Source organism: Hibiscus syriacus, unplaced genomic scaffold (genome assembly GCF_006381635.1).
Source record: "Hibiscus syriacus cultivar Baekdansim isolate YM2019G1 unplaced genomic scaffold, ASM638163v2 tig00008957_pilon, whole genome shotgun sequence".
Taxonomy (NCBI): Eukaryota; Viridiplantae; Streptophyta; class Magnoliopsida; order Malvales; family Malvaceae; genus Hibiscus; species Hibiscus syriacus.
In genome coordinates this window covers 385714-406830 of record NW_024062178.1, presented here as the reverse complement: position 1 = coordinate 406830, position 21117 = coordinate 385714, and the positions used below count along the sequence as shown (strand labels likewise).

General features: G+C 31.9%; 3 protein-coding genes across 4 annotated transcripts; all 3 read right to left on the bottom strand.

Moving 5' to 3' along the window:
* Nucleotides 1-629: 629 nt before the first annotated feature.
* On the bottom strand, nucleotides 630-2965 carry LOC120202615 (F-box protein PP2-A12-like). The gene is made up of 3 exons (XM_039203028.1): nucleotides 2515-2965; nucleotides 2164-2282; nucleotides 630-1254 (listed from the first exon to the last, which is right to left on the bottom strand). Exons 1-3 carry the CDS (start codon nucleotides 2836-2838, stop codon nucleotides 819-821), a joined length of 879 nt encoding a protein of 292 aa, XP_039058959.1. The 5' UTR covers nucleotides 2839-2965; the 3' UTR covers nucleotides 630-818.
* A 3739-nt stretch (nucleotides 2966-6704) lies between these two features.
* Nucleotides 6705-10767, bottom strand: LOC120202613 (plant UBX domain-containing protein 8-like). Its single transcript, XM_039203026.1, has 10 exons — nucleotides 10669-10767; nucleotides 9682-9737; nucleotides 9191-9581; nucleotides 8988-9071; nucleotides 8794-8909; nucleotides 8496-8685; nucleotides 8067-8264; nucleotides 7344-7957; nucleotides 7200-7256; nucleotides 6705-6883 (listed from the first exon to the last, which is right to left on the bottom strand). Exons 1-8 carry the CDS (start codon nucleotides 10750-10752, stop codon nucleotides 7787-7789), a joined length of 1290 nt encoding a protein of 429 aa, XP_039058957.1. The 5' UTR covers nucleotides 10753-10767; the 3' UTR covers nucleotides 6705-6883; nucleotides 7200-7256; nucleotides 7344-7786.
* A 5337-nt stretch (nucleotides 10768-16104) lies between these two features.
* LOC120202612 (heat stress transcription factor B-2b-like) lies at nucleotides 16105-18160 on the bottom strand. 2 transcript variants are annotated; one of them, XM_039203024.1, is made up of 3 exons: nucleotides 17916-18160; nucleotides 17200-17538; nucleotides 16105-17119 (listed from the first exon to the last, which is right to left on the bottom strand). In XM_039203024.1, exons 1-3 carry the CDS (start codon nucleotides 17979-17981, stop codon nucleotides 16406-16408), a joined length of 1119 nt encoding a protein of 372 aa, XP_039058955.1. In that variant the 5' UTR covers nucleotides 17982-18160; the 3' UTR covers nucleotides 16105-16405. The 2 variants fall into 2 exon arrangements, with proteins under 2 accessions (XP_039058955.1, XP_039058956.1); XM_039203025.1 differs by having other exon boundaries at nucleotides 16116-17119; nucleotides 17200-17533; nucleotides 17916-18158.
* Between the last annotated feature and the right edge of the window lie 2957 nt (nucleotides 18161-21117).

Genomic DNA, 21117 nt, shown 5'->3' with positions numbered 1-21117 from the left:
CTATAACAAAGCCATCCAAAGTTGGTTTAACCCCTTCCAAAACCCAATTGCCAACCACAAGTAATATTTACAATTAAGTACATAATTTAATAAACTAAAAGAAGTTAAGCCTAGATAATTAATTAATTTAAGTTTTACCCCTTTTCAATAAATAAATCATAGAAAATTGACCTAATTGAACCGAAAAATAAGATTATAGTCGATTGATTTATTCAAAATCAAAACGATTCTCAACTAATTTATATCTTAATATATATATATATATATATTAGTCTATTAACGTAGGATCATTGTATATATTATCATATTAATATTAAAACGAATAAAAAAATATACCGGACCGAGTTGAATTCGGAGTTTGAACAATGACCTATTTCGATCCGTTTCACGAACAAGGACGTTTGGTTTTAATTTTTAACGATTTTAACATTGATCACCACCTGTTTGATAAATTGCCTCGATAAACTGGAAATGGTATAATATTTGTGAATCGACAAGTTATTAATCATTGAAACAGAAGATGGTATTTAGATGCTGTAATCGTTCTAGAGATTACTGATCTTTAATGCAAGTACCCACACCAGACATTCAATACCATAAACCCTACACTCTAAACTCAAATTTCAAAATCCGAGCAAATTTGTCGAGACGATGCTCAAAAGAGAAAACAAAGTTCAAAGTACTTAAACAAATGGAAACAAAATTTATACACAGAATCGACTCATTTAAGTCTCTAACCCTCAAAAACCAGCTAGAAAACTTAACCACACTCGGCCTGAATATATATATACTATAAACTTCTAAACTACATAGGTTTACTAGCACTTCAAAACCCCTTTGTGCTTGAACCTTTCCCTAAATGTTCTTGGATATATCACAACAGAGTCTAAACAAAGACCACCCTTTGTGTGCGTGCAGTCAATTTGTGTCATCGATAGCTTAATCTTCATCGACGAATTCGAGCTCTCGACGTTGAAGTCCCCCACATGGTAGTGAAACCATTTTCCAGGTTCGTTCAAAGTGCGCTGAGATGTAGCATACTGGCCATCTGAAGTCCATAGTTGAAACCTTACGGGTTTTATATCCCAACCATGGACATTATCCGAGTGGATGATTCGGCGACCAAACCACTTGGAGGCACGACCTAGCTGCAGTCTGAAGAAAACGCTATAGCTTCCAGGTGGGAAGGGGAATTCCATCTCACCGTCGACTTCAAGCCACCACATTTGCTGGAGATACGCGATCGAACGGAACCTGAATCGCAAAGAAAAAGGAAATTGAAGTGAATATCCAGCGTTCTCTTTCAATACCATAGATTACAACAATCATTCCCACTTTCAACCAAGTTCAAGCTTCATCCTTATAGAATTATCGGAGGGAAAATATGTACGAGAATAATGAATTTCAAATGAAGATCAACCAGCAATGAGACATTACTTGTAGTCTGCCATAAATAATCAAAACAAAGTTCGTAAATCACGTAATTCTTAGACTCTAGCTTGTATACAACGTTAATATAATAATCAACATTGTCTTAATACTATTTAACAGTATAGATGAAGGAAATCATGCTTTTGCGTACGTACGGTATTTGCTAACTACTAGGAACTGCGAGAACCAATGTGATAACAACACTAACCACACAAAGCTCAAGAGTTCTAACAGATCTCTGACCGATTGTGTAAGAAAACATAGAGTTTATGTAAATAATGGGTTAAGTGGTTGTCCCCGGAACTATAGACTCGAAAAGTCAAACGCGGGTGCTTTAAACCACCAACGCAACTCTTACTATAGGAATGAGTAAACCATGGATGAAGTCAAAAGCAGTGAGCAGACAAGCCAAGAACTGTCTTTGTTTTTTACAAGTCAAGATTTTTGAAGAACAAAAGTCCTGTTTAGACAATCATCATCATTACCACATCATCATCATCATCATGCATTTATTAACGAAAATCCGAGGATTACATCGAAATTTGACAGTAAAAACAAACAAAAAAGAACACGCTTCGGATCAATTCGGAATGCTATGCCCCAAAAAGTCTTGATTTTGATCAGCCAATCTAAAAAATCCATGATCAGGGACCAGAAATTCTACCGTTCTCATCAATCTAATATGAGAAATAAATGCAGAAAAAAAATAAAGATAAGCTCCTGAACCCTCACCTAGATTCATCAGTTGGAATATGATTCCAGTATCTTCGATCATCAATCCCCGTTATATGTAATCCCTTTGAAGATGTTGCCATACATAAACCACCTGTGCTCTTATCTAGCCATACTTTCTGCAAAAAAGAACAACAAAACTGAGTTAAATTAAGAACACAACTAGATTATTACTAAGATTTGCTATGTTCTTTTGAACTATTTACAAATAAATCAAATCCACGAATAAATTTATTAAAGAATTCATGAAAAGAACCAGTCCACAAGAAAGTCAAAGACCCAGAAACTAAAATCCCAGATTTTCTCGGCATCCAAACAAAAAAAGGCCAAAAAACAGAACAAAAAACATGCCTTGGTGCCACCATCAAGAGTATTAGCCCTACAGAGCCTTGAATAAATATCTCGTTTACCCAAATTTTCAGGCACGGAGGGAAGAATTTTATCAACGAGAACTTGATAATTGGGTGGAAGTTTCGATTCCCAAACAAAATCAGCCCAAGAAGCACCTCTGAATGCCCTGTTCAACTTCGCCAGTTTACAAATCTCTGGCGGATCCAAAGACTCAATAATTGAAGCCACACAGCTCTCCGGCAAATCCCCCAAACTGGGTGATGACGATGGAGAATCAGATGATAAACAGTCGATGAAGAACAAAGCAGATAAATTGGCACCCATCGAGAGAAAGCCAAAAGCAAAAGAGAACAGAGAACTAGAGAGTTCTAAAGCAGATTACTGATTTTATAAAAGAGTGGGAGAGAGAAACAGATAGATGGTAAACATGAACGCGTGCTTGGTTTTTTTAATGATCTTTGCTTCTTGTTTCTGTGCTTTTGTGTATTATTTATATTTGATGACGAAAAAGGGCGACAACAGGACAGGGAAGACTTGTGCTTTCCTTCCTGACGATCTAATCTGCATATTATTATTATGAAAATAATATAAATGCACATTATGGATAAGTATTTACCCTAAATCAAAATTTACGGATATTAATTACAAGGGATTTATAATTTTTTGGATAAGGATTTATCACTTAATTATGAATAACTTTTATCTGATATTTTTTTTTAAATTTTATCAATTAAATCATTTAAATGATATTAATTAAATCACTCACAATTGATATTAAAATATTCATCGTTTGATATGGTGAAAATAAATTGTAAAAAATACTTTAAACTTAAATATGAATTAAGCGATGTCAACAGTTAAAGAATATTGTTATTTATTAAGATTTCAGGTTTGAGCGAACACCACATATATAAGAATATAAGTCTTTAATATCAAATTATTGAGAGTCTTTGAATAAATTATCTTGTATTTATTTCTGATTGCAAGTATAAAAGCATCTAAACCATTGAAACAAATATATATATAAATATATTGAACTATAAATAATCTAAAATTTAAAATAAAAATAATTTAAAATTATATATTTTTAATTTAAATTAAAATATAGATATTCAGATTAAAATATATTCATACTTACATGGTCATGAATTAAATTTATCCTAATTTTTATACATTTATTTAATAAAATTTAGTTACACATATTTCAGTGAAATTAATTAACTAAACAATGAATAAAAGATTCAAAAATAATTATAACCAGTTACGAGCACAATCCTTAACTCTTATAATAATTAAATGGTTTCAATTATAAGTAATTATATAAACATATTATTTATATTTAATTACAATTAATTATATTTAAATTTAATTAATTTTTCAAACATAGTCTTAAAAGAGAGTGAGTTAATTATTTATACTTAATTTTCAATTTGATTAATTGAATTAATAAGATGATAATATGTACTCCGAAACTCGTCTTAGTAAACATTTATATTTATAATTTTTACAGTTATTTTAATATGTTATATGTTTATATATAATGATTTAATATTTATTTATATTAGATTTGCTAATATAGAATGGTAAATACTATGGGTTTGAAGCTCGAAGATCAGATGATTCAAATCACAAAACATGGCCCACTTGTACTGTTGAGCCGAATATGACCACAACAATATATCACCGCTTCAGAAATATCTTCATTTGACAGCTATGAATTTTATTTATTTCTTAAAATATTTAAAAAATCATTTTAGCATAAATAATATTACGCAGGAAATTACATTTAAATATATTTAAAATTATAATATTTATAAAATTACAATCGAATTTACATTTGTTAATTCATATTTTTAATCAATTTAATAAATATAGTTATTTATAATATAAGAAGTTTAGATTGAACTAGGTATACTTCAGATATAATTTAAATTCAAATAAACAGGTTTCAAATTTTTATTTATTTATTTGAAATTTTATTAAATAATAAATTAGAATCATATCACATTTATCCTACGAGTGCAAACAATCATTTATTTAAAAGAAAATATTATTTTTAATTAAATTATTAAAAATATAAATACTTTTAGTAAAGAGATGCCAAAGATTATTTTATTAAGTTTGAGATCAGGCGCAATAATTAATGTTGAAATGAAAACAACTTTCAATTCTTCAATCGTCCGTGGAATGTTGTAACACTCGTTTTGATAATGTATTTTAATTATATCCTAAATAAATTAATATTTTATCAACGACTATATTAATAATTAATGCGATCATAAAGTTAAATACACGTAACACATTTTTGTATCATTATATTTTTAACAAACTAATACATGGTAATTGTTAACTAATTAAGAACATAAATTAATGACGAAATATTATAAAACAAAGATGCCACGTTAAGCATATGTTTAAGCTGTCGTATCGAACTCTGCTTTTTGGAATGTGGATGTGTGAGCGGCCGCATTCTGTCCTAGCTGGATATTTGGCTTTATTCATTCATTTATTTATTCTGTTTTGTCACATTGTGATGAAACCTTCTGTTGGTAGTATATGGATCGAAGTTAGTGGATGAGGAAATTCGTCACATAAAAATTCGAACTTATTATATATTTTAAATATTTTTATTAATAATATATTTTCATTTTAAAATTTTATAAACTTATATTTATATAAAATTTTAAAAATTTATTATCCTAACATAAAATTATGCGTATATATACACAATGAAAAATATTATAATTTATGACAGTTAAAAGTATGGGGAAGGATGATTAAATCAGTAATTTATAATTCATATTTTTATTTAAATGAAAAATCATTGATCGATTATCTTTTAAAAGTGAAATTAAAATTTTATTTCTTTTTGTTCTCGCTAGATGTTTTACTCATATAATATGCATTGAATATTTAATGATCATGTGATTGTTTTACCATTAGATTGAATGTAAAAATGTGCACATTCGAATCTATCAAATGATCTCAATGATAAAAGAAAATATTATTTTTCTTAGAGATATTAAGTTTAAGCAACAACATTTGTTGATTGTATGTATTGTTAACTGGTCAAAAAAAAATTAAATAAATATTATTTTATAATCACTCTAAACTATTAAAAATATACAAATAAGATTTAAATCAATCGTCAAGCTAATAAATATATTTTTACGATTCGATACATGGATATGTTAATCTCTGCGATTATTAGTTATCAAACTTTATAGATAATTTTATAATCTTTCAAGTTAGTAAGATGTGAAAAATATCTGCAGAAGAAATGGTTTAGCTGTGAAAGAACATATACTGTTTGTTGAAGACGACGGGCATAATGATTAGGAGAAAGAAGACGGTGCAAATAATTCAAGAGCTTAATTTTGATGCCGACGTTAACGGCTCATCGTACTGTAACGTAGACCATGCTCAACAACTTGTTATCTGTTTCTTTGTAGTGTACCATACCGTGTTCAACATGAGACTCTATTTAAGTTGATTGATAGAAAAAAGGGCAATTTCACATAATATTTTGATATTGGTGAATAATTTAAATTTTATTTTTATTTTTTTATTTCTCTAAATACATTATTTTTAAATTTGTAATCTAGTTTTTTATTGATAGTTTATAAATTTTGAATTAAAAAAAAAACTAAGATATTCAACAATAATTTTAGAAATTCCTCTAGAAAATAATTGTAGTTTTAAATATTGATATGATTCAATCAAAATGATAAGATAAGAGGACATGCAAGTGGATACGAGGATGGTATAAATGTCCTAACCTGGGAAATGACAACATTTTCATTGAGATTTTTTAAGACCAAAGTTTTAAAACTATCGTCATAATAATTATTAAATCAACTAGTAATATAAGTTCATCTATATATCATGTTTAAAGGTTTGAATTTGATGGCTGATAAAAACAAACATACGCAGAACATCAAAAAGAACAGGACGTGCTTGTTGCTATGTTGAGCAAAGAGTAAATAAAGCAAAACTACGATGATGTGAAAGAACACGTTGTTCATCAATGACAAGATAGATGAACTCGTAGATATTTGAACTCGAATGTTATACCATGAATTTGCTCCATGACAAGTAATTGTATAAACATAAGATATTTTGTCACTCGGATAAATAAGTTGTATCCTATCCAGTATTTTCAACCACACGGAAACCCTGAAGAAATTCCACGGTTCCAATGAACCTCTAAAGCCTCATACTAGTTTTTCTATAGTATTCTTGCAACAGTTTGTGGATTTTATTAGATCAACTCGAGAAATAGGGCTTCTTGTTTGTTTGTTAAGCCGAGTTCATTCAGTGTTAAACTGCTCTCTCCGTCACCGAAAGCACGCCTCGGGTATGGCCTCACCTGTTGAAAACGACAATTAATGTGCGAGATATTCCTTGCATGAAGGTAAGTAACCAATATCTATGTCTCTGACTCGAGTGCGAGTGTTGGATACGGGGAGTACGTGCGAAACGAGAATGTTCGTACCCGAGTTCAGAAACATGTTTGACATGAGTGTCGGAAATGATTATTTCAAAAGAGAAATGAAGAGTTGGAGAAAACATAGGTGAGTATTGTCCTAAAATAGTGAAAACATAAACCATGCATCTATCTTAGACTTGAAGTGAAGCCAACAACACTATGGAACAAGGCAAAAAGCTTGGGATGAAAATTTTACCAATCAGTAAGTTCCCGTCTTGACTCCTCTTCCGATATCTATGTAGTCAAACAGAGACTGCAAAGCATAACAAAATCAGGTCGAATATTAAGCCTACTGCACAAGGAAAAGAAATAGAAGTGAACGTTCATTCACAAAATTTACCTGCAGCCTGTCAGACTTGAGAAATAGACGGCCCCTACGACTGCCATCTGGCATTCGCACTAGAAGGTTTACAGCATTTTTCTCATTGGCTGATGGCTCCTGAGGCAGAGAACTCAACTAAAGCCTAAATGGAGTATAGCGGCATGATCTTATGTTGATTGCAAACAAAAGCAACAAAATGTATTATTTTTTTTTCTAGTAGAGAGAAACCTAAATTATCTGAAAAATAGAATGCAATTTCTATCATATTCAGTTATACATCCATGGGATGGCTTGAAATAATTTTGACAACAATTTGTTCAAGATTTACAAGTTTGGTTTTGCCCCGTCCATGCATGTATCAAAGTTTGGTTTACATACAATACATGTTTACTGGTAAAGTTTTAATCGTCCCATAAAATCATAAAAGTAAACAAGTAAAGAATATACTTAATGTTAGAATCTCATCCAGGTTTACCGATGATTGGAGCATAACTAATTACCTGTTTTCTTTGTTCTTCTTCAAGAGCAGCTTTTCTAGCTGCTTCCTCCTCTAAACAGAAAGCTTCAGCTTCTTGAATTGCCTTAAACTCTTTTTCTCTATCCGCTTGCAATGCTGCATTATACTCATCATCCTGAAAGCACCATGTACGCAGGAAACTGTTAGGCCATTACTTCAGGCCCAAAATTAGAAATATATAACTTTCTGTCAGAGCACAAATAAGGAGAAAAATAAAAACTAACTTGCTGTTCCCGTATCAGCCGTTGAGCAGCCAAAGAGGGTGATGGAGGATGAGGGGCACGCCAGGGATTGGATCCCTCAGGTTGAATGAACTGATGAGGTGCATAGGCAAAACGATATCCACTTTCAGGGATTCCACCAAACATTGCAGCCTCAAGCATGACTGCCTCATCATGTTCCACAGAAGAGATACCTCCCCACTATGATATGGTACAGAGAACAAGCCAAAATTTACTTTAGTAAAGCACATAGGTGAAAGGCATTAGTTAGAAGAGAAAGTCTAAGGTTTAAACCTCATCAGAAGGGAATGCATTTCCATTGTTCAATGGGAGATTCCCTATGCATATGGTACAGAGAACAAGCCAAAATTTACTTTAGTAAAGCACATAGGTGGAAGGAAATAGTTAGAAGAGAAAGTGTAAGGTTTAAACCTCATCAGAAGGGAATGCATTTCCATTGTTCAATGGGAGATTCCCTATGCCTTGCTGTCCAGGACTTGATGGTGAACTGGGCTCCACAACTCCAACTTCATTTGCAGATTCCCTGGACCTTGACCTAACTAGGCGCTGCTCATTCCCATCTTCAGCTTCATCTTGAATGGAAGAGCTTCCTTCCATTAACCTACATCAATTCAATTCAGCCAGCTATAAAATTAAAAGAAGGAATATACACTTACGGGTTTGTACAATAACATAATGCCTATCGCTTGACAAGTGACAACGAGTCTACCTTCCATTTGAGGCTGGCATGTTTACAAGATGTTCCTCATCTGGTTTAGAAGTCTCCACTTGTGACGTTCCAGAACAGGAACCCTGCTCACGCAATGCCTTCTCTTGCTCCGCAGCCTGAATATTGTCATGTTAGACAAAACGAATAGATTATTGTAGTAAAATGTGACCTGAACAAAGTACAGTACAACAAACCATCAAAGACGTTGAAACTGCTTCTTCAAGTGCAGCATCGTCCGAATTTGACATATTATGCCAAGGTCCAGGATCACTCAACTCCTGCAAAATCATGAAAAGGCAATCCATAAAACAAGAATCTACAGCGACGACAAGCATGAAGAGAACCACAACAGTATCAAACTGGAAGTATTTTTCCTTTTACAAAAAAAAAACCTTGCCTCAACATCCCGTTTGGAGGCCTCAATGGCAGCTCGAATCATTTGTTCTTCAATGTCATTTCCATAATCTGGCAAATCATCAAAAGCAGGAGCACTGGGTGTAACATCTCGGTAATTAGAGTTATCATTCTGCTGCACTGCTGAATCCTCATATACTTCATCAATTATAACAGTCTCATGGACATTATGGCCATGGGCTTGTGCAGTTTCAGAGACATCCTCATCAGCAGGAGCATTACCAGAATGACTGGATAGCTCATTGCTATTCTTAACCTCTATTGGTGCCTCTCTCACCTCCCTTGGACGTGTAACCCATGTCCCGTTTGGTACAACTTCAATTGGATCATCTATATCCATTACATCATCTACATGAACTGTGGTTGATGCTGGCCTTTTTGCAGGAAACGTGAAAATATAAATAAATAAATAACTCTACAAACCAATAATTACTTATCCCCAAAAAAGGATTAGCACAATTCATAAACATATACCTATCTCCTTTGCTGAAATGTGCATTTACAGCTGTATTGAGATCACCAGCATACTCCTGATCCCAACCCAAATAATTAATAGATAACCAAGAGGTGTTATAGCTGACTAGACTTTATGATAAGATGCAAAGAACCCAAACTAACTCTAAGACTTTGCAACACAACAAGAAATTAATTTGATAATAAGCAGCATTTTCCAACAACCACGAGCAATTGTCTACAGAACCAAACAACGCTTCACAAACAGCAAAATGAAAACCTATGAATCTGCTAGTTAGAATTAAACCTCAATTCAACATTCACCGTGAATGAGAGTCACGCAGAAGTTCAGATGCAAAAAAGAGTACCAAAGACCACTTGAGCTTCAAGAATTTTAAATCGCTAACCACATTCAACAACGCCTATTGCTGACCGTATTTATAAGAGCATGACTAAGTAATGGAGGTCAAACAACTTGGCCATTAGCACCAATCAACAATGCATAATTTTTATTTTTATTTTGTTGAATCCTTGAAAAAGAATACAACTCCAAACTAAAAACATTTACAATTTCAGTGCCTTTCCCCTTTTCTAGTGTCCAGTCAATCATCCATTTTCTTTGTTCCTTCTTTCCCTCTCAAATAAGGAAGCTCATTAGACTAATATAAGTTACACCGAAGAAGAACAACTAATTGAAAGAAAAAAGAATAAACTTCTCAACTAATTCATTCGAACATTAAAGTAACCCTCTGATTATAGCCATTGGCTAAAACCCTAATTCAATTACAACCGATAAAAATTCAGTTATCTTCAACAAACGAATGAAGCGGTGATCAGATAAATAAATCAACAACTTAAAGCAATAAAAACATTTTTAAAAAAGGAAAGAAATCAGCCGATCATTTATTAACCTATAATCAGAAGCCAATTCGGTAATCAAATAAAAAAAGGAAAAATTTAAACAAAGTGAAATTAAGATCTTGTAATTAAAAAGTTTCCTAAAACTACCTCAAACTTTAAAATGGCAACAGCTTCGGGTGCCCCAGTGATGCTGATGAAAGTGTCGATTGCTGCTTGATTAGCTCTCGCCATTGCGAAATTAGGGTTACTTTTTTTATGAAAAAATTAGTTTGCTTTGCAGCTTATAATTTCAGTTTAGAGTAGAGAGAGAGAGAAAGATAACTTGGTTAGGAGCAGATATGAAGCAAGAGGCCCTTTTATAGAACGGTTTGTAAGAAGAAGACAGTAATTTTGTTTTTAAAATTTATTTTCTTTTTTAATGCGTTTTATCAAAATTTATTAAATAATTCTTTTAAATATATAACAAAAAAATCAATTTGAAAGGTAAATAGAATAAATCAATTTGAAAGAATTATAAATTTTATTATGATTTATTTAAATTAATTAATTAATAAATTAAATATGTATTTTTATAAAAACAATTTAAGCATCTAAATGAATAAATATAATTTAAATATTTTTATTTTAATTGAACTTATTTTTTATGTTTTCTTGAACCATAACAAAGGAATTGTTTTTAAAAGGTAAAGCTGATCACGTCATTTCATGTTTTGTATGGTACGAAACACGGGAAACAATGGTTATTAATTTTAATTATTTGATGGGTGAATTACATTCAACGTCATTTATTTATAGGCTTAATAATAAATAGGGTAAACTACGTGTTTAACACTTAAACGATCAGTTTTAGTCTGTTCTAGTATCTAAATTTTCATTTTTTTCAAAATCATACCTAACGTTATGTTTTAATTTTTTTTTGAAAGCATAGGTACAAAAAATGATCAAAACTAATAGTTTAGGTACTAAACGTGTTAAGATTTTAAAGGTGGGGTACTAAAATAAAAAAAAACTAAACATTAGAAATTGTTTTGAAAAAATGAAAGTCTAAATATTAAAACAGATCAAAACTAATAATTTAGGCATTAAATCCCTAAAAAATACGTTATTCTCTTAAAAAAGTATGAACAAGTTATTCAATTAAATATTATTATAAATAAATTATTAGGTAAACTATGCGTTTAGTACCTAATCTATCGGTTTTGGTCCATTTTAGTAATTAAATTTTTAATTTTTTAAAACCATACTTAACGTTTAATTTTTCTGTCATTTTTGCCCATCGTTAAAAACTTAACGTATTTGGTACCTAAACTATTAGTTTTAGTCTGCTTTAGTACCTAAACTTTCAATTTTTCGAAACTTAATGTTAAGTTTTTAACGGGATACTAAAATGAAACAAAAATTACATGTTAGATATGATTTAAAAAATTAAAAGTTTAGGTACTAAAACAAACTAAAATTGATAGTTTATGTACTAAAGGCATAATTTACCCTAAATATTTAAATGTTCCAATCAAATCACATGCCTATTTAAATGTGATCGCCGATCTTTCAATTTGATCAGACCACCTAACTATTTAAATGTTCCAATCAAATCACATGCCTTAACATTTAACGGACGTGTTGTAGCAGTTAAAATGTTTTGGTATAATTATACAATTGATCCCTGTTATTTATTTATTATTTAAACTTGATCCTAATTTAATAAATTAAAATAAATTTAACCCACAAATCATGACACCAAGGGGGATTTTGAACCCAAGACCTTAGGCAAAAAATGGTAGGAATCAAACCATTATGCCAAGATAGTCTTTTAGTATATTTTGTACAACAAATAATACATATATTGTATTGTAAATGGTTTATTCAAAATTAATAACATTTTATATATCTTAAATTTTAAAATTATCTTTTCATTTTTTTAAAATTATTAAATGTTTTTATTTTTGTCTTAATTTGTTAAATATATTTTGTTATTTTGAAGTAAAAATATATTATCGTTATGAACACTTAAAATTATTTTTTAAAATATCATAACTTAAAATATATTTAAATATTTTATTATTATTTTAACTTTTAAAAAATGTTTTTAAAACATCTTAATTTAAATTATATTTTATTCTTAAGTTAAAATATATTTTGAAGTTAAAATATTTTAATATATTTTTAAAAGTTAAGATAATAATAAAATATATTTTAAATTTAAAATAATATATATATATATATATATTTATATTAAATTAATAATAAAATATTAAATATATTTCAAGTTAAGATATTTAAAGATATTTTTAAGTGATAATAAAGATAGTTTTTTATTTTAAATTAATAATAAACTATTTAAATATATTTCAAGTTAAAATATTTTAAAAAAATATTTTTGAAGTGATGATAAAGATAATATATATATATTTTTATATTAAAATAAAATAAACTATATTTATTTTTAAAATTTAAGGATATATAAAATATTATTAATTTTGACTAAAATATTTTCATACTAAGATACAAGAAATATATTATTTGTTGCCCAAAACTACCAAAGGGTTACCTTGCTCCTACTATTTTGCCCAAGGGTTTTGTGTTCGATTCCCTCTACCTACATTAGCGTTGATTTATTTTCTTTCAATCAGAGGGTGACACGTGTCACCCTATGATTGATGTGAATAAATCTATTAAATTAAAAATAAATTAAAATACATTTAGTTTTCCAATCAAATGATGACACGAGTCATGACAGGTGCCACCGATGACACATGTTACCCCTTGATTCGTGGGTTAAATTTATTTTAATTTATTAAAATTATGATCAAATTGAAAGAATATATAAATAACAGGGACCAATTGTGTAATTATACCACAATATTTTAACTGCCACATCATCTAGTCCGTTAAATGTTAACTACAAGTGGCTTGATTGAAGCATTTAAATAGCTGGGTCGTCTGATTGATTAAATTAAATCATCAATGGTCAAAATGATTTTTAGTCACAGTTGAGTAGTCACCCGTGTAGTTTACCCTAAAATTTTAAAATAGTTTATTTGTTGATACCTACTCCCTTCTCTAAGTTGTGGGTTTAGAACTTATTAAGAGCAGAATTTTTCTTTCCCTTCCCCCCAAATAAGAATAGTTAAAAATAAGCATATCAAACTCATTTTCTAATATCTCTTGAAATTTCTTATTCATTTTCTTCTTCTTCTTAATTTTATTTATTTTTTTCTAGGTTTTTTCCTATCAAACCTTTTACTGATCCTTTGTCAGTCATACCAACCATTATTGTTATACGTGGTTAAAAAATCTAAAACAGATATCTCAATTTGATTTTTTTTCCTGTTTGAATTCAAATATAACTTCATTTTTTCCATGATCGTATTCGATTTTTAATAGATTTAAAAGAAAAATTCCAAATTTATCCCATATAATCTCGAAATTTAGTTGTACGATTGAGACAATTTTTAGATTTAGTGACCTTCTTGTTGCAACGTTTTTTTTTCTCGTCATCGGAATTTACCGATAAAAGTCTTTCTAACTCCTTTTTAAAAAAAAAAAATTGTTTGCTTTTAGCGGTTGTTATGCTTTTCTTTTTTGTAAGCTATAGTTTAGTTCCATCATAAAATCTTCTAAAGGATATTTATTTATTTATTTTTCATGGGGGTGGGGGTGGGGGTGGGTTTATATGTTTAGTAGTTGCTTATATTATTGGGATATGATGAGTGTTTGAGTAAGATTTAATTATTATAGTTTATATGTTTAGTAGTTGTAGTTTCGCCAACTTTCGAGACACACACCAAACACATCCAAGTCCATCTTCCAGTGAAATTGAGTCTCTAAGAATTCCATCGAAGTTCTCCCACGAGGTCCAGGACCTCCGTTCCTGCAATGCCGATAATAGTCCTCTATTCTATTCGGCATCACCGCTACAGTGTACGTTTAAGAGAAGCCCCTTCACTTCTGCCGAGAGTGATGGATCAAGAAGCTAAGTAAATGGTTACACAGACCACCCAAATTACATGGCATACACCGAGTCATCAAAGGCTAAGGTTAGGTCTCTAAGTGCACCAAAACAAAGGCCTCACTATGAAAGATCTAACTCCACAAAAAGGTATTCCATTCATGATTTTGTTGAGCCGAAATCAGATACACAAAAGTCTGCTTTGCCGGAGCAAAGCTTTCCCTGTGGGTCAGGTCGGTTAGGCAGGCTAGGAATGCCCTTTGGATATAATTACTAAGGCACAAATGTCTCAAGTATTTTGGTGGCCTTTTGCTTTAGGAAATGTTTAGTTTTGCATAGTTAAGTTTATAGATGAAAACTCTGACGTATATAGCTTTTGTATGTCCCAAGTACTTGGGTTTTTTTTAACAACTCCTAGGTAAAGTAAACTTTTGTTCCTAATGAATATTAAACCCACAATTTAAGGGAGAGTGGAGATGTCAATTTAACTACGTGCTCTAATAATTATTTACAGATCTTACTTGGTTTTTAAATTGCCCTAATAATTATGTACAGATCTTACTTGGCTTTTAAATTGTCTAAAAGTGTACATTCCATGTCCATTTCAAAATAATTGAAAGGAGATTCTTTCACTTGAGCTTTGAAAAAGCCCAACAAAGCACTTGCTGCCAACCCATGACAATTCTTTCAAAAAGGCTATCAAAACGCTTTTGTAAATCAATTTTTCAAATTGGGTCTAGCAGAGAGTATTAGCCACAACGTGTCTTCCTCTGACAAAAACACTTTGATTAAAAGCCATCATTTGAAGTACCCTGACAAACTTTTAACTACCAATATTATTGTAATATTCATTTAAAAAATTGAACAAGAGACAGGCCTAAATTCCTTCACCAAATTAGGGCTTTCGACACAAAAGATGTAGCATTGAAAGCAGATAAAGATCGGACCGAGGAAAAAAGCGCTTCATTGCAGCAACAAAAGCATTACCAATGACAAACCACGATTTTCTTGGCATGTTCAATACTATCCAGTTTAATGACCCTTAGTGGTCCAGGTCCAACTATGTCTCCTTCAATCCTTGGCATTGGTATATACGTGTTAAAAAGAACATTTAATCCCATCATCAACCTTATTATATAACGCCGTTAGAAGCATATTTATAACACGCACCTATCGCTATCATGCAGCAGTCGCACCAGAACAATTATCAATGGATAATTGTACCTTAAACAAATAAAAATAATACAACCTACATTGAACGAAAATATTTATATCCAAAGTAAATAAAAATTATAATTAGTTTAATTATTTATTTTTCTAACTCATCGAGTGATCGAATAATAAAAAATAAAAAAATATTATTCTCTTCGATAGGCATAATTTCAAACAGCTTGTCAGTAGTGTATGCATGTTATTAATACCCCTTATAATATACTAATAAAAAATACTCGTGTTTTCATTAGCATAACCTATACTAGCAGCCCATCTTCAAACAAATCGAATCTGAGGAAAAATTATCCAAAGTCCAACCTGCATACCCTAAGTTAATAAAGACTTCACAAGTGTTTTGTCGGATGACTAACCCCATGGTTGGAAGTTGGAACATGGAAATTGTAACATAAATAGACATTTTTTTCATACTTATTAGTTATACAATATTGTACAAATTAAGGTTTCGGTCTTAAATGGATCAAACCGAGAATTTGACTCACTTCATCCAATTTCTTCGTTCTCGTTATCAGAAAATGGTTCTCGGGCCGACCCGATTTTATCTTTGATGTTCTCTTCAGTTTATGAGCCTAGGCCCGGATGTTGGAACCCGGATCCAAACCCGAAGTATCCCACATTGCAGAACGAGACCGCCACGTTCCGGTTTCCGAGCACGTGATTAATCGAAAAACCATTGATATGCAAGTATAAACGACAGATCTTTGATTATTTCCCAAGCTCAAGCCACGTGGAATCCTGATCATCCGTCTTCCCATTCAACGGTTCTCCTTTAACCTCAGAACCAGACTCAACATCAAGCTGTTGTACTTGATTATTGTCAAGCTCCTCATCCTCACCCTCTCGCCTCATTCGCTTCAAGCCAATGGAAACTCCGAACAACTTCGGCGTCGCATCCTCCCCCACCTCCTCTTGCTCCCCATCATCCGTCTTCATCGCCGCCTTCGAACCACTATCTTCCGTCGCTCTTGTCTGATCTCTCGCCGGCAAAAGATCCAACGCCTTCCCTTCTCCCACGCTCTGGTGATTCTCCGATTGGCCCGAGGCATAATTCGTCACCAAAGTGAATATATTGTTACACAATCCCTTCAACCGAGTCAGTTCCTGGTTCAGCTGCATGTTTTCTTTCCTAAGCCTGTCGTTCTCCTCTAAAAGCTCCGGCGTCGTAGTGCAACTCGTGCTCCGGTGTAGAACGGTGGCGACTGGAGGCGTGCTCCACGAAACAACCTGCTCTTCCCCCGAATTAGATGGTGATGCTGATACTTTAGTACAAGGAACCGCCGCAACGGTCACCGTACCGGAAGCAGCAGCGACGGTAGCAGTTATTTTCCGGCGCTGTATGTCTCGAAGAAGCCCTTTCTCGCCTCTTCGAAAACAATCGGTAGCGAACTCCCATCGATCCGGCACTACCTTCCTGAAACCCTAAAATAAAAAGAAAATAAATTCATTATACATTTAAACAAAACTCGATTAAGCTGTCTATTATTAGCTTCAACACTTACATATGTGTTTAGTTGGCGGACGAAGCTAGAGAAGTTGTTGTGTTTGAAGTATTTAGGGAGCAAATCACGAGCGAACTCAGCAGGGCGCCAAACTATGAAACTCGACCCGTCGTCATTCCATGAAATCAACTCATCAATGGAAGGATCGTCAACGAGTTGATAGGTTTTGGTAAGGAACGGAGTCGGTAAAGAACGTTGAGACTCAGTAGCAGTACCGGCAACGGCATGGGACTCGCCGGGTTGGTCGGCCGGTAATGGTGCCATGTGGTTCGGTTTTAAGATCAGAACCCTAGAAAACGGGATTTCTCCGGCTATTGAGATTCCTTCGGCGTGCCTTAACTGGTCAGTAAATAAACTCAAATTAGACTAAATGAATAAAAAATACAAAAAAAAAAAAACAATGGCACCGTTTGGTATCAGAGAAAGTGCGAGAAAGAGAATATATACTCCTACCTTCGATGTTTCTAGCTAAAAATATCTAGCCTAGCATAACTTATTTCAGTTTCGTAAAAACATTAACACAATTTCCAGATGCTATGAACAGTTTCTTGATCATGTAATCTTTTAGACCTAAGTAATAATTATAAGCAAACATTTTAACATCAATTCATTTATTTCTTAAATCATAAAGCACACATTAAAAATCAAAGTCTTCAAATCTAACTGAAAATAATTAATAAGATATTATATGAGTATTGAAAGCTAATTATTCTTACCTGAAAGGAAGCGAGAATTTTCCAAGCAACCAAACAAGATGTAAGAAACGTGGCGCATTCGACCATACACCGTTGAATCGAGAGATTCCAACGCCGTGACCGGAATGGAAGACGGCGCGTCGACTGCTAGGGATCGGCGGTTAGGTTTTGTGGTTAGTTCTAGAAGGTTCAGGTTGGAGTAAATGATAAGGGAGAAAGGCAGAGAAAATAAGAGAGATGGTGAGTTCGAGAAGGAAAGGGAAATAAAAAGATTGTTTTTTAAATAATTTCTTTTTAGAAAAAGGGAAAAGAAGATAGAGGAGAGGTGCGAAGTACGTGGGACCCACGCGCACACTCCGAAACAAAAGGAAGGCGCCAGAAGCAGAAGGGTGCCCTTTTTTTAATGTTTTACTTATGGTCTTCGAGAAACTTCCCTTCTCTTCTTTCATACCGTTGTTGGCCGGTAAAAGGGTCACGGTAAACAGTAAACCTTTCGAAGTTTTTACTGTTAATTACAACGTGACCATGGTGTCTATCTCCCGGTCGGAATGGGTATGGTTGTCAGATTTTATACGGAAGAAATATCACACTAGACCTGTACTCTGGCACAAAATAAAAAAATATTGGGTAAACTAAGCCATTAGTACCTAAACTTTAACATTTGATCCGATTTAATACCTAAACTTCCAATTATTTTAAAATCATACTTAACGTTTAAGTTTTGTTTCAATTTAGCATCCCGCCGTTAAAAACTTAACGGCAAAACTAATGTGGTATTTTTAATTATTTTTTATATTATTATTTAATTAGTTTTAATAAACTAATAAGGTAGTGACAACCTTATTTGGATTAAAATTTAATTTGGTCTTAATAATTTAATAAGTCTAGTATGGTTAAAATAATTGGATCTTAATTTTTAATGGATTTGAACTGATTTAGAACCGAATATTAAAAAGATAATAGTTCTCTAATCGAACCAATTCTGTGATAGACCGTTTTAACCAAACTAATTCAGTTTGGCCAATTAATTTTGACCTCAAATACCCAGGGTGAATTGTGCTAATTGGTGGTGGTATACTGAATTCTGTTTTGTGTTTCCTATTTGTGTCTTTTTGTTCATTTGGGCCAGCTTTGGTAGGTGCTTTGGTTGATATTTTAAAGTGTTAATTTTTGTAAGGTTATTTATGTATTTGACAATGATGTGATACATTATTTTTCCTTCATCTAAAATTAGATAAATTTTTTAACGAGGTTCATATTCTTATCGGCTCTGTATGATAAGATTTACTTAAAAATAAAAAATAACACTCATATCGTCAGGTTTAATGCAACGAGGCAATTATGTGTGGATATTAGTGAGCCCAAAAGCTTGGGTCAATAGTAAATGTAAAGTAAGATTAACATGGACGACTCTTGTGTTGCTTCCTCTGGTGTTCAGACCACTGACATCATTGCTCGGGATTCTCAAGGGCCGGTGCTTTGTGGTCGTACTCAGCATTATAACATCTATTCTAAGAAAAATAAACATTGAAAATTAGTAAGATATAGAATTTGACAACTCATTTTTCAATTAAGCCTAAAAGAATAATAACGGATCCGAGAATCTAGGTGTCACAATGATACTTGGAGTTCAACACGTGCCTTGTTGCTCTAACGCAGAAATGCTCTGCTCTTTGGCTAAATTAGAGACATCGTTTGTTTTTAATTTTACTTTTCTAACACCGTTCGATTAATATTTCTAAAACTAGCACCTTTTCTGCTGAGTTGGTAAAGGCGTGTCCCCGGGGACGCGCTTTACCCGTGTTTTCGCTGAGTTGGATGCCACGTGTGAAAGGCGCGTCCCCGGGGACGCGCCTTTGCCATATCAGCAGACACGTGTGGAAGGCGCATCCCCGGGGACGCGCCTTCCATTAAATGTCATAAATGCCCCCATCCGTTTTTCCTAACTACCCTCCTCCTCCCCTATATAAACCCCCTCAACCCTCACTCATTCTTCACACCAAAATCATCTTCTCCTCTCTTATATAACTCAAATTCTCCAACTATTTGAGTTTTAAATTTGTTATTAGTGGTAAGAAATTTATTTTTATGTTAGTATTTTTTTAAATAGTTATTATTTTTTATATTAATATATTTATGTAAATATTATTTTTTTATTAAAAAAATATTTATATAATTATTATTTATTTAGAATTATTAATTTTTTTGCTAATTATATTGTTTTGTCTACAGTTATAATGGAAAACGAAATGCTGTTGCGATTGGATATTGATCATATCTCCAGACATTTTAGCGATATGGTAATATTTTTTATAATTAATGTTAATATTTAAATTTATTTTTATTTTAAAGTTATTATGAATTTATATTAATTTTTACTTTTTATAATATATATTATTTAGGATGCTGATCGTATTTTAGAAACTTTTATTAAAAATCCACGTATACCGACACCGGAACGTATTTTGCCATATTTGGCTTCTGCTGGGTTCGGGTATATTGCAACAATTATAGGCGGTTGCAAACTCGAACCTGTCCTAATTTCTGCACTGATTGAGAGGTGGAGGCCCGAGACACACACTTTTCACCTTCCATGTGGAGAGGCAACAATTACATTTGTCAATGTATGTACACCTAAATAATTTTTTTTAACTTTTAAATACATAAATATATTTAATATATTTATTTAATATAATATTTAATATTATTAGTTATAATTTTTTTAAAATATAATAATAATTCCACCTTCTAAGTAGAGAAAAATATTAAATTAAACAAATTAAAAGTTATTAAAAAATTTATGTATACGATGACACATTTCATGTTCTGATTAGAGGATTAAATTTATTAAATTAAATTTTCAATAAGACTAATTTTATAAAATATGTAAGTCTTGAAGATTAAATATGTAATTATACTAATTTATTAACTTATGCATCAATATTTTCGTTAAATATTGATATGAGATGACTATATTGATTGATAACATTTAAATAATTAACTGATAAAATTAATAGATCGATAATCAAAATCAAAAATACTCGAAACTTGATAATTCTTACATTATAATCGAAACATTTTACATAATATATTATTAATTTATAATAATAATAAAAATAAACTATTTATTATATAATAAAATACGTGTCTGCTGAGTTGGCAAAGGCGCGTCCCCGGGGACGTGCCTTTCACACGTGGCATCCAACTCAGCGAAAAACACGGG

Bases quoted from the DNA above. Each gene is read 5' to 3' on its own strand.
- LOC120202612 (XM_039203024.1), bottom strand. From the start codon at position 17,981: ATGGTCGAATGCGCCACGTTTCTTACATCTTGTTTGGTTGCTTGGAAA. The intron at 17,539-17,915 runs GTAAGAATAATT...TTTACTGACCAG, and splicing joins AAATTCTCGCTTCCTTTCAG to TTAAGGCACGCCGAAGGAAT. The intron at 17,120-17,199 runs GTAAGTGTTGAA...TTTTTATTTTAG, and splicing joins TCCGCCAACTAAACACATAT to GGTTTCAGGAAGGTAGTGCC.
- LOC120202613 (XM_039203026.1), bottom strand. From the start codon at position 10,752: ATGGCGAGAGCTAATCAAGCAGCAATCGACACTTTCATCAGCATCACT. The intron at 9,738-10,668 runs GTAGTTTTAGGA...GGTTGGGATCAG, and splicing joins TTGCCATTTTAAAGTTTGAG to GAGTATGCTGGTGATCTCAA. The intron at 9,582-9,681 runs GTATATGTTTAT...TCCTGCAAAAAG, and splicing joins CATTTCAGCAAAGGAGATAG to GCCAGCATCAACCACAGTTC.
- LOC120202615 (XM_039203028.1), bottom strand. From the start codon at position 2,838: ATGGGTGCCAATTTATCTGCTTTGTTCTTCATCGACTGTTTATCATCT. The intron at 2,283-2,514 runs GCATGTTTTTTG...TCTTTTTTGCAG, and splicing joins CTCTTGATGGTGGCACCAAG to AAAGTATGGCTAGATAAGAG. The intron at 1,255-2,163 runs GTGAGGGTTCAG...TTTGCGATTCAG, and splicing joins ATTCCAACTGATGAATCTAG to GTTCCGTTCGATCGCGTATC.